The following is a 12,559-nucleotide window of genomic DNA, read 5'->3' as shown; positions in this document are numbered from 1 at the left end:
CTGTTTTGACCATTTTTGAAGCATTTATTGACCTTGTCTGATGAAAGGCGTTACACTTAATGTCTTTGTATTAATGCTAACAGTTTGGGACTCAGATTTAATGTTGCCATTCTGTCCACACTCTTGTATCTATGCAACAAGGAAGTCAACTGGTGCTACCTAGACATTATTTGCCCTCAACATTTTTAATACATTTAGAATTTCTGTTGTCTATTCTATTAATAACCAGAAATCTGTAGAAAACGTGCAGCCTTATTTATTCACCGTTAATAGAAAAAAAACAACACCTGATCCTTACAGAGAACAGTAAATGTTCGTTACTGACAACTGCGTCACTGCATAACTCAAATGTTCAGCTTCATACTTGGTTGTTTGTGATGCAACGGCAAAGAGAACAGAACAGAGGCAACAATCCGGGAACCTGCCAATACCTATTCAGATATTAAAATTACTTAATTCAGAGGAATTTTCTAATGTAATTTATACACTAATAAAATGTGTCAAGATTTCATTGTCCTGCTATAATAAATGCAACAAAATTTAAATTTAGAGGGTAATCAAGCAGTCTGTTCCTGCCTCACTAGTGCAAGTCAAAGCATCCGTGCAGGTGTAGCCTTAAAAATCATACAATATAAAAAAAGATACGACTTGACTGAACTTCAGCAGTCAAAGCCCCAGATAGACCATGATCTGTTAAAACACCAGTGAATGAAGCACAGAGCAGACAGGGTTGTCACCATAAAAAGGACTTTTATTTTGTTAATGTACAGACATGTGGCGTGCTCTAACGATAACGATGCAGCTGCAGGGTGTTGCGCCTCTTCCAGGCTGCACGGCGGGAGCCTCCGATGGTCAGGTGGAACTTGTGGCCCTTGCCCAGGCCGCGGCTCTTCTTTCCTGCAGATGTCAGGCCACGCATCTCTCTGTGCTTGTGCACAGCCTTTGTGATCCATTGGGTGTCTGGGTTGCGTCTGACGGCCTTGTGGAAGGGGTCGACCAGGATCACCTCGAAGAACTTGTAGGTGGAGTCCTCACCCACCCAGTAGGAGCTCAGCACTCGCAGGGCTCCGCAGTGACGCCCAGCACGCTCCTATGAAACAATAGAGAGACGAACAAATCAGTAAAAACCATCCTTTGTCATTAAGGACTAAACATCTCTCAATGAGGTAAATATGGCACCCTCCAACAGCAACTATGTGCTTTGCAGGCTCCCAGCTGCAGCATACATTTAATATTAAACACAGAAATTATTAAACTGTCAGTTGACTGAAGACAACATGCTCATAATAACCAACGCTGCAGGTCTGTGACCAGACATCTTTTTACTACAATGCGTACTGCGACTGCCCTGACACCGTATGTACTTTGCAGGCAGTAGGCATACAGTTGAGAAAGTACTTCCTAACATTTGGCCTTTAACTTTCACACTGTTGCTCACACAGCCTTTGCAATCTGTAACACACCCGTCTGTTCTCTCTTCACAGCTCAGTGGATGTAATGTATCCTCTGCTGCACAAAGGACTGTTGTACAGGATAGCCATCAGAAAGCATGCTTGCTTAAATACTGCAAATGTGACTGATGTATCTTGTATTTTTGGCATACTGCACTTCATAATCATGTATTGGGAAATACGAAACACTTTACTGAACAGTATGGAAGAGCTAAGACAATCCGTATTCCTGAGAAGGGAACACAGGTTTACTACATGGTTAAAGACCCTCTTAAAATAGACTTGTGTGAATATATTAATCAGAAGGAGTAGTACGAGCAAGAATCTGGCGATGAGATTTAAACATGGTATGGGGGTTATGGTTACTGTAAGGAAGGCGATGTGTATTCCTTTCTTCTGATTGTTTTAGGAAAACTGTCCGTTTAAAGAACATACCACTTTACTCATTAAGTCTAAGTTAATGCAAACAGAAGAGCAGAATCTACTTTGGGATTCATTACAGCCCTTGAAACATCTCATCCAACTACTTTTTGTGCAATCTAAGATAAGAAACTTGCCTATATCAGTAACAAATTAAAATCAAATCTTCGCATGTAAACTTCTGATTTAAATACGCAGTGTTTGAGAATCAGTACACCAGTTACAAGTTTCATGCATAAGAGAAACACAATAAATTGTAGTTCTAAGTAGGATTGTTGCTAGCTTTGTTGTCTGGTCAAAGTCAGCGGCCTGCTTCAAATGCATCTGAATTTAGAGCATCCCTAAAGGCTGCTCATCTGCTGTTCAATATTCAACAGGAAGTGCTCGTCTAACAAATGCTTTTGCACGTCGGTCTAATGTTACAACCTGTCGTCTAACAGAATCCACAACAGATTGGAAGAGCAGACAAATGAAAGTCGTCAAACCAATAATCTCGCTAACATAAAAATGCTCATCAGAACTTTAATTTTTGACAGCCTGAGCGACAAGGTGGGAAATACATTCTGTTTCTAACAGGACCACTGCCGCTAAATGTGGTTCTGTCACATATAAAAGCTCTAACAATTCCCTCCAGAGTTAATGTCCCCCTATTAGAGTTACATAAACATTGTGTATATGTTGTGATTGATATGCAACATCAATAATGGCTCCTTTCTAATCAAGTGTCCCAGTCGTTGAGTCAGTGAGCCATCGTGCACAGAACAGGTACAATTACATCCAACGCAGCTATTACAGTTACACCTCTATTGGCACCAATTGTCTGTATGTGGAAGCCCTTCATCTGGTATATTGTGATGAAGATTTGACATTTTAGCTTTCTTTAGACTGCCAGTCCAAATTAGGTTTGACTGTGAAAACTCTTTGTGAATCAGATCCAAGCCGCAATTGAGGGTGCTCTCAAAATGCGTGTAGGTCTGTCTGGATGCTCTGACTTCAAATCTGATTTTTCTGATGTCCTGTTTGCATCACTTGCACACTACATGACGATTTCTTATGCTTGAGCATTGGAAAGTGTGTAACCAGCATGTTTCTAAAGACACCTAAACTGTTGCCATAAAAACATTGCAGATTGGTGACGTCCAGACAAACGAACATGATAACTTGTCTGTCTCGGCCTGTCTGTAAGATCTGATTTAAATAACAAATCAGACAAAGCTTTAAAAATTTAGGAGAAAAAGACACTTCAGGCTGTAATGATCCTTTTTAAATCGTTTTTTCTTCCTTTTGTGAGTTTTTGTATCTTACATGTTCGTATCTAAGTGTAGCAACAAGTAACTGAAGCAACCTCCTCAAATTCATCCACCATCCATGCTTTAATTTAAACTTTTGCTTTTCCTACCGTCAGCTCCATATGCAGATTGTTACACGGTATGTTTGGGAGCTTCAGAAGAAATTCTACGTTTTCAGAAACTTTTAACCTCTAGAAACTACCGCACGTAAGAGTATGTTATGACTAACACATTGCATATAAGATTATTTCTGATCCTGTTGACTAGTTTGTATATTGTTTTAATGTATTATGACTAAAAAGCAAATATAAGCAGCTTTAGAATTAATGCTATGTTTCACACTTCTTATTTCCTGTTCATTTTGTTTACATTTTCAGTCAGAGTGAGAGAGTTTACAGGTTGACACTTCAAAACAGCAAAAGCACAATTTGTTTCTTAATATGTATGGCTACAGTCAAATAATTAAAGATAAACATACCTCAGCAGTGGACTGCAGACTGCGGGCAAACTTGATCTGGTTGACGCCATGGTGCACTGGCTTGCCGTAGGTGGCACCCTTGGGTACGGGGCGTTTACGGCCTCCACGGCGCACACGGACACGGTAGACTACGTAACCTGTTTGAATCAAACACAAACCTTATTAGCAACAAAATCTAAGATGATAACATACATGCAGGTGTCATTCTGGCATCAGCACTCACCCTGCTTGGCCTTGTAGCCCAGCCTACGGGCCTTGTCAGGTCTGGTGGGTCTAGGAGCCCGATGGAGGTTGGACAGCTGACGGTACTGCCAGCAACGGACGCGCAGCAGGAAGCGCATCACATCGGACTGCTTCTTGCGCCATAACTCCTGCATATACCTATATGCTCCCATGTTGACTTATCTGTAAGGAGAAACAGCCATGAGTGTTGATTCATACATTTCTGTCTTAACACATCAGGCAATTAATAAATCAAAGCTTCTCAGCTTCTGCAAGTGCATCTTAATTAACATGAAACTGTTGAGATGAGAAACTTTCATACAGAAATCCTATTAGGAGAGGGCTCCAGGGAGCCATCGCAGAATTTAAAAGTTCTTCCCAAGTAAAAAAGACAACAGCTAAAACAGTTGCTGACTAGCTCATTTTCAAGAAGTGAATCTGCTGCATATTTCAAGCAATTCAATGGTGCATGGTACATTCTGCAGGGCAACTGAGGCTCCATAATTCTGAGAAACCGCGACTTCATTCATGATCTTGGTAGTTAGCTTCTTAACTCCGATAGTCAACTTGTAGTCTACACTTAATACACATGTACCTCAAAGTACAGCGACCAAGGTGTTTAACAAATTAAGCAATACGGCAAAAATAAACAAGGTAAATGAAAATTTAAGTCCATGCTTTTTAAATAGCTAATGGCAATACAGCTAGCATGCTAGTGTTAGCCGCATTGCTTATCACTCAGTAATTCCCCTCAATATTGCTACCATTACCCGATATACAACAAACATAACTCGCTAATTCCGAATAAATAAAACTCCCGAATACTCCGATATTATTACATACATCTCAGGAGAGCATGGAGAGCATTAGCTTTGTACTATGGCTGACTCTGCCCATGGCTGCCGGATCTTAGCACAACTAAAACAGGGCTGTAATCTGTGTTCTTCAGAATGCTAGTCAAAAAATAATCGAGGTGTTAAGCTTGTTAATAAACTGTTAAACACTTTTCTGAATGAAACGTTCAGATGAAAGTATAAACATAATGATTTTAATGGATTGCGTTCAGTGTAAAAGCATAGAAATACTCGCTTACATGATGGCGTACCAGCCGGAAAGAGAGAGGAAACGTACCCAGCATGCCTTATGAAAACGTCAGTGACGCATTTCCTTCTTTGTGCTCATGGGAAATGTAGTTTTGATTGGAGTTTTACGTTTCAACACTTTTGACGATAGTTTTGTAGTGCTTTCGACAATCAAACACGGTCATACTATGGGGGATTCATATCTATAAAAGTACAAGCTGTTATAGTTTTATAGTTTTAATTGCCTTTTGTTTATGAGAGTGTCGAAGTGAATACATGTATTGCTGTTACTCTTTGCTAAGGACAATAAAGTATGGCTTTATCACAGAAAATGTACATGAATTGTTGTAAATATATAAGATTGATCATGTACACAGTGTTTAATGTGTATTGTTTTCCAGGAGAACAAAATATAGATTCTTTCTTTCTTTCTCAAGTAAAATAAAAATGTCATCAATGTTTACAGTGATAAAAGCACATACATTCTGCAAGGAATTACTCAATATTTGTCAACATAAATAAACAACCATTTTTGGAAGTCCTCATCAGAAGCTACAATATACATCGCAGTCGGTTTATTTATTTATTTTACGTTTTGTTTGTTTTTTTAGATGTGAAGAATTTATGAATGGCCTTTATTCGTTTTTCACATAGTATAGTATACAACAAGTATACAACTCACAATAGTAATCAATACTCCAAAATAAAATAAACATAAAAATGCAACATAGAAATACAAAAATATATTATTGCTAAGCATTAGAATTTAGAACATAAAGTACAGCATAATTGATATAAACATAAAAAAGACGTAACTGCATAAATTAAGTGTATTGACAGTATATTTTGTCACCTAATTTGACTTGAATCTGATTGACAACAAAATCAGGACTATAAGCAAGCATCAGTGCATGTCATATCATATCACCACAGTAATTTTATATTTTTAATATATATTAATCGCATGTAAAAGTTATTTTCTCAAAGAAAAAAGTCGTCTGCAACGTTGAATTTTGTCGGTGTTGGTGAAGTCCGGCAGATGCGCATGCGCAGTAACCGAATAAGTCTTTTCAAAGTGCTAGCAGAGCAGGATGGATGCTCTGGTGATGATGCTACGTTTAAAGACTTGACGAGCCGCTATTTATTCAAGTAAGTAACTTAATTCAAATATACCGGTATTTAAGAAATACTTGTTAACAACTGGGTTGCAATAGGTGCGTTTATATCAGGCATAATGTGCTGATATGGCTAGCCTGTTAGCTAGATATGCTAAACAACAAAACGCTGTCATAGTTAGCCAACGCTAAGGAAATGATCTGATTTTCGGGGTGTTTTAGAAGAGCTACGTTATTATTAGATGTATAGATTTTGACAGATAAAAATATACGCATTGTAACGTTTTGTGTTCATAAATTGTAGGGTCGAAATGGGAAAAGGCTGTAAAGTTGTGGTGTGTGGCCAGGCAGCAGTTGGAAAAACTGCCATACTGGAGCAGTTGCTGTACGGAAATCACACTGCAGGTAAGTGTAGCCTCAAGTCATATGAAAATAACACAGGTGCACGCCACTGACTGAAGTGTATTCTCCCTGTTTGGCTATTTTTCTGACTTTGTTATTGTCTGTTTCTCCTTGTTTGGCTCCTTTTCTGACTTTGTTATTGTCTGTTTCTCCCAGGCTCAGAGTCCAATGAGACCCAGGAGGATGTGTATGTGGCCTCAGTGGAAACTGACCGCGGTGTGAAGGAACAGCTGAGGCTTTATGACACCAAAGGCCTTCATGATGGACAAGACCTCCCCAAACACTACTACACAGTGGCAGACGGCTTCGTGCTCGTCTACAGTGTTGACAGTGTGGAGTCTTTCAAGAAGGTGGACATACTGAAGAAGGAAATAGACAAGTCCAGAGATAAGAAAGAGGTATGGCTGGTTCAAAGTCCGCTTTACTCGCACTTCACAATGTGCGCTGTCATCTCTCCTCTGTGCAGAGAATGTATTGCTGAGCTCTGAAACAAAACATATTAATGCATTTAATATTCTAACAAAAATACACAACATAATTTGAGGGAATTGGAAATATCTAGTTTTATTTATCCAACATTTCTGGATTTTTTTGTTCAGCTTCTGGTGTTTTGTGTTCTGTTTTGTACAGCTTTACAAAACTCAGCTGTTCATCCGTACGGAAGCTGACTGCTATATTCACAATATACCATCTCGTAAGATTTGTTAGTTGTTGGGCATAAAGAGAAACCCAGTCATGGAAATTAAAGGAGCAACTCTCCCCTGGAAAAAGCCACCGTCAGTCAAAGCTGGTGTTCTCTGTAATCGATAGAAGCAATAATATTCTAAATAAGCGCCATAGCTGTGGAGAAAGTTGTACAAACAGTTTGTGGTTTCGCCCATTCTCCACTCCTCCCTCTGAAAGGAACGGCCCAGCGAGAGATGTTGGAGTGAAATAACGCCGGGGACACACCGGATGCCGAAGCGCCGCGCAACGAAAATCGCGCGCGAGCCGGAGCACTTCCGTTCACACCAGACGCGCATTTCTCCGCGCCGGTCGACAAGCGCCTCTGCTCCTCAGCTGTCGTTTACTCACATTTGGAGCTGTTTTCATGTTTTCATCATGCTCTCTCTCTCTGTTTGCGGGTGTGTTTTGACACCCCGCCCGCACCCCCTATAGCCAGTCCACTTTGTGTCTCTCTCTTTCTTGTGTGTGCCTGTGCGCCTGTGCGCCTGTGTGCCTGTGTCTATGTCTGTGTGTGTTTGTGTCAATGTCTGTGTGTCTGTGTGTCTGTGTCTGTGTGTATCTTCATCTCTCTCGCGCTCTGTTTAGATACTGACAAATATATAAAAGCACACAAATATAACCGCATTTGTCAATCGCGGTGTTTTATTTTGAAAATTGTTTTAATTTTGAAAATTGACCGGATTCTCTCATTGTTTCATGTGTGACTTCCTGCCAGGATTGACGCGATCGCTCGCGGCTCGCGCAAAAAATAGACCAGACGCTGGCGGAGGTTTTCCAGGGCCCATTGGAGAAACGGATAGCGTCCTCCAAAGGCACAGAGCCACATTGTATTTTTTAACTACCATAATGGCATTAGCTCCCCATGATAACATGATAGGACTGAGGTTAAAAATCAGCAAACTGGCCCTTTAACTGGCCCCAAACTAGACATGCTAAAATATAATTAGCCTAACTTTGTTGCAATACTATCTTTGCTTTTGACAGTTTTAGGTCTTATTTATACAAAAAAAACAACTTTGAACCCATTCTCTAACTTTTTCCCCTTTTCTGTAGTTACTGTTCTCTTTCTTTGTAGTGCAGATTATGTAGTGGCTTTATAAATCGTACGAGGCAAAGAAGTTGTATCTTTTTATTTTAATGCAATCACACAATTTGTGTCAAAACTATTAATTTCACCAAATTTAAAAAACAAAATTAAAAAAACAGTTTTCAGTAAACAGTAATGATATACTGGCTGAACTGGCAAATTACAATTAAATTATTTATATCTGTGTTTTATCCATATAGTACCCAACATTGTCTTAGAATATTACAAAAATTTAATAGGGTTTAGTTCATGTGTGTCTTCTGTCCTCAGGTGACAGTCATAGTTCTGGGGAATAAGACGGACCTGCGGGAGAGGCGTCAGGTGGACCAGGAGGTGGCGCAGCAGTGGGCAAGAGGAGAGAAGGTGAAGCTGTGGGAGGTTAGCGTCACCGAGCGCAACTCGCTCATCGAACCTTTCACCCAGCTGACCAGCCGCCTCACGCAGCCTCAGAGCAAGTCTTCCTTCCCTTTGCCGGGACGCAAAAGCAAAGGCACCCCATCCAACGACATCTGAAGCTCTGAAGCAGTCCCTACCCCAACTCCTCCGTGCTCCTTTTAGTAGGCTGCATTCACCTCATATGGGAAAAACTAGCAGGACAACATGCAACTGCATTTAACTGAGCAACATTTCTTACCATGTCACGCATTCTTAGTTATATACAGTGTTGACATAAGTCTGGATTCCCGGTTCACTTTGGAAAATATGCTAATTTGCTGTCTTTCTGAGATGAAGATGAGAGCGTCCATATCAGTCTCATGTTAAATACAGGGATGGGGTCAGAACATGGTTAGCCTAGCTTAGCATAAAGACTGAAAGCAGGGGAAAACCTTTCTAAAGCTCATTAAAATTTTACATCTTGTTTGTTTAATCTGAGGTTTTCCACCCAGCACTTCAGATCAGTGTCTCCAGCTGTAGTGCAGGTTGCCAGTTACAGTCAGCAAGCACAGGTTTTCTTCTTGTTCTCTGTACAGGTGTGATAGCACCAAACCTGGCAACCTCGCTGAGATGACAAGACTTCAGGAAGTTGTGACCAGCTTTTGTTTTTTTGGTTCAGCTTCCTGGAGTCTTGAGGTCAAAGCGAAGGTGTCAGGTTTGGTACAATTGTGCCTGTAAAGAGACTGAAACCAAAACTTTTGCTTACCAACTGTATCCTAACAACCTGTGCCACAGCAGCAAAGAAGTGCCGGACGGATGATTAAACGTTTGTTGTCAAAATGTAGTTGCAAGATGTGACTCCCCAAATCTTTACATTCCTGTTTATGGTTGGTTTAAATCACTTACAACACTATTTAAAGAGACTGATGTTGATCTTCTCACCTCACGTACACAAAGAAAGCAAATATTCTCCATTGTGTTTAATGCAATGAGAATGCATATTGTAGTCCTTCTTTTACAGCAGGTGGACATCTGTTTCTCTATGTTTAGACAATCCTGTTTAATGGAAAACACCAAAGAGATTTGAGACAACCCCAAACAGATCTTGTGGATCTATCCTTTTGAATTGTGAAGTATGTTTTCCGCCATTTTCAACAGAAATGTTTTTGTCATTCCAAGTTGAATGATAAGTTCCGACTCAATGTTATATTAACACCATATTCACATGCACATATATACATTTAAAGAGTTGCTAACTTTCTAGCGTCTGTAATCACTGTAATAATTCCTGTCGATCCCGTCCCAAAAGATCACATTGTTGACCTATTTTAACAAAAGAGGTGAGGGGCAAAATCAACAGGTATTTGTAAAACTGGGGCAGATTTTTACATAAGTCTAAATTTGAAAATGTAAAAGCAGCTTTGGATTTGCTCCAGTAGAGTGCTTTTGCCAGGAGCCCTGAAACCAGCTGTAATGGCTACAATGTAGACCTGGGGGGCGAATGTGCCTGAACAAAGAACATCCATTTAAAGTGCTTGTTTTTGCCACTGACAGGCTCAGACTGTCATACTAAGTGTCTACCAATATTACGGAAAGGATCCCTACAGAAATAGACATGTTTGTTAAGGAGTAAGATTCTTCTTTTAACCAGAAACAGTTGTCCTCTTCAAAGCCACCAGACTCCACTGACAAAAACAGTAATTTAACCTCACAGAACACAGGAGTTGATGGTCTACCGCTGCCTTGATTGTTTGTTTTTGTGTGTTCCAAAAATATTGTTTAATGGTTGATTCAGTTCAAACACAATGTTTTTCTAACACCCAATTACACAGTCAAACTTACCGATCAAGGCATTGGTAGACCAACTGCTCTTGTGTTCTGCGAGGTAACATTTCAGTTTTTGTCAATGGAGTCTGGTGGCTTTGAAGAGAGTGACGTAACGGCTGTTTCTGCACCCTACTCTTTAACAAAAGGTATTTCCCTGCAGGGATCTCTTCTGTAATGTTGTCAGACCCTTAGAATAACAGTCTGAGCCTGTCAGTGGCAAAAACAAGAACTTTCAGTGGACGTACTTTCATTGGGCGTGATTCCCCTCAAGGATTTTATTGCAGCCAGTACAGCCTGTTTCTTAGCTGCAGGCTGAAGCAATCTACTGAAGTCATTTAGACTAAAAAAATATGTCCCAGTTTGAAAAATATAGTTGAATTAGTCTAATTCAGGCTGTTTAAGCCTGCTGTTAGCTTTGTTTAATTGGTGAGTTGGATTTTGACCCCCATCCCTTCCACTGAATGTGTGCTAGGAAGGGATTAATCTTTGTCAATATGGACTGGGTAAATGATTAGAGTCCTCTTTCACCTTTCACACTGGCCTTCGATTGTTTTACTAAAACAGACTTTAGAAATCTGCAACAGTCCTAAACCTTTACATGTCATAAATGCTGCGGTTCTACCAGTGATTTTATAGAGGAAACCTGTACCTGTAATGTTATTTCCCACCTGATTTGAATGCAGCATGAATTTTTGTCCTCCTGCAGGACTCAGCTAGCCTTCGTCCAGTCCATCTCATATATTAAGTATGGCCTGGCAGCAATAATATTCATGGTACTGCCTTTAATGTGATGTAAAATTTCATGTCTGTCAGGCGTTAGTTGCACTCCTCTGTCGTCCAGCCCGTGTAATCTGACGGGGCTACTAGTGTCAGCCGTGTGTGTTAGCCTTTCTAACAATAGAAATGTCAGTGTTGAGAGGAAATATTTATTTTTTAACTAATTTATTTTTGTCACTTTAATGAGCCACATTCCTTGACTTGTGATTCAATGTGAAAGATGATCTGCGCTGTTTTCTTTGTCCTCAATGTTTCAAAGTAATAACATTCAAAGGGGAATTCTGGTATTTCTAAACAAGAGCTCTACATATTTTGGGGTCTAAATGACTAATGGGTACAAAAAGTTGTGGAATTGCTCCAGTAGATCGCTTCAGCCAGCAGCCGCACCACTGGCTGTAATGGCTGCAACGTAATCCCTGGAGGCAAATGCGCACAATTGAAGTAGGCCCACTTAAAGTTCTTGTTTTTTCCACTGACAGGCTGAGATTGTTATTCTAAGTGTCTGACAACATTACAGGAAAGATTCCTACAGAGAGAGACCTTTTTGTTTAAGTAAAATGCTTTTTTTAAAACCAGGAACAGCCGTTACATTTTTCTCTTCGAAGCCACCAGACTCCATTGACAAAAACAGTAATTATACCGTGCAGGACAGAGGAGGTGCTAGTCTACTGCAGCCTGTATGTGTTTGTTTGTGTTGTGTGACTTTGGTGTTTTAAATCAACACATTTGTTGATTATTGTCATTCACAATAACACATACTAACAGATTGAGGCAGCAGTAGATCTGCATTTTATGTGTCCTGCACGGTAAAATGACTGTTTTTGCCAATGGAGTCTGGTGGCTTTGAAGAGAGCGATGTAACGCCTGTTTCTAATTTCAATAAAAGCATCTTCCTCTTTAACAAGAAGGTCTATCTCTGTAGGGATCTTTCCTGTAATGTTGTCAGATACTTGGAATAACATTCTGAGCCTGTCAGTGGGAAAAACAAGAACTTTAAGTAGATTTACTTTGAGCACATTTGCCAGCAAGGATTACGTAGCAGCCTTTACAGCCTGTTTCACGGCTGCTGGCAGACACAATCCACTGGAGCTATTTCAAAACCTTTTGTGCCTATTAGTCATTTAGACCTTAATTATACAAAAATAGGGCCCTGGTTTAAATACTGGAATCCCCTTTAATCTGCTGCTAGTAGAACAGAGTCAAAGAAATCACTCTGTTATCATGCTATCCCTTAATAATTCTCTGCTCTGTAACTAATCTTAAGATGCACTGAATAAAATGTAGCCTCTTCATATTTAATCGAATGAA

The 12,559-nt window shown here is 40.0% G+C and overlaps 2 protein-coding genes across 2 annotated transcripts; one reads left to right on the top strand and one right to left on the bottom strand.

The window, feature by feature from the left end:
• Positions 1-730: 730 nt before the first annotated feature.
• rpl15 (ribosomal protein L15) lies at positions 731-5,016 on the bottom strand. Its single transcript, XM_069681876.1, has 4 exons — positions 4,954-5,016; positions 3,862-4,043; positions 3,639-3,775; positions 731-1,090 (listed from the first exon to the last, which is right to left on the bottom strand). Exons 2-4 carry the CDS (start codon positions 4,031-4,033, stop codon positions 785-787), a joined length of 615 nt encoding a protein of 204 aa, XP_069537977.1. The 5' UTR covers positions 4,034-4,043; positions 4,954-5,016; the 3' UTR covers positions 731-784.
• Positions 5,017-6,014: 998 nt separating this feature from the next.
• On the top strand, positions 6,015-12,550 carry nkiras1 (NFKB inhibitor interacting Ras-like 1). Its single transcript, XM_069682172.1, has 4 exons — positions 6,015-6,091; positions 6,362-6,462; positions 6,616-6,857; positions 8,543-12,550. Exons 2-4 carry the CDS (start codon positions 6,369-6,371, stop codon positions 8,783-8,785), a joined length of 579 nt encoding a protein of 192 aa, XP_069538273.1. The 5' UTR covers positions 6,015-6,091; positions 6,362-6,368; the 3' UTR covers positions 8,786-12,550.
• Positions 12,551-12,559: the final 9 nt, after the last annotated feature.

The sequence above is a fragment of the Semicossyphus pulcher genome, unplaced genomic scaffold (genome assembly GCF_022749685.1).
Source record: "Semicossyphus pulcher isolate SPU_LCO1_2020_fin unplaced genomic scaffold, fSemPul1.0.p SCAF_5, whole genome shotgun sequence".
NCBI lineage: Eukaryota > Metazoa > Chordata > Actinopteri > Labriformes > Labridae > Semicossyphus > Semicossyphus pulcher.
This window is presented reverse-complemented; position numbering and strand designations above follow the sequence as displayed.

Excerpts from the sequence above, each read along its gene's own strand:
- rpl15 (XM_069681876.1), bottom strand. The coding sequence starts at position 4,033 with ATGGGAGCATATAGGTATATGCAGGAGTTATGGCGCAAGAAGCAGTCC. Across the intron at positions 3,776-3,861 it reads GGGCTACAAGGCCAAGCAGG|GTTACGTAGTCTACCGTGTC; the intron begins GTGAGTGCTGAT and ends TGATTCAAACAG. Across the intron at positions 1,091-3,638 it reads GTCTGCAGTCCACTGCTGAG|GAGCGTGCTGGGCGTCACTG; the intron begins GTATGTTTATCT and ends ATTGTTTCATAG.
- nkiras1 (XM_069682172.1), top strand. The coding sequence starts at position 6,369 with ATGGGAAAAGGCTGTAAAGTTGTGGTGTGTGGCCAGGCAGCAGTTGGA. Across the intron at positions 6,463-6,615 it reads GTACGGAAATCACACTGCAG|GCTCAGAGTCCAATGAGACC; the intron begins GTAAGTGTAGCC and ends TGTTTCTCCCAG. Across the intron at positions 6,858-8,542 it reads AGTCCAGAGATAAGAAAGAG|GTGACAGTCATAGTTCTGGG; the intron begins GTATGGCTGGTT and ends TTCTGTCCTCAG.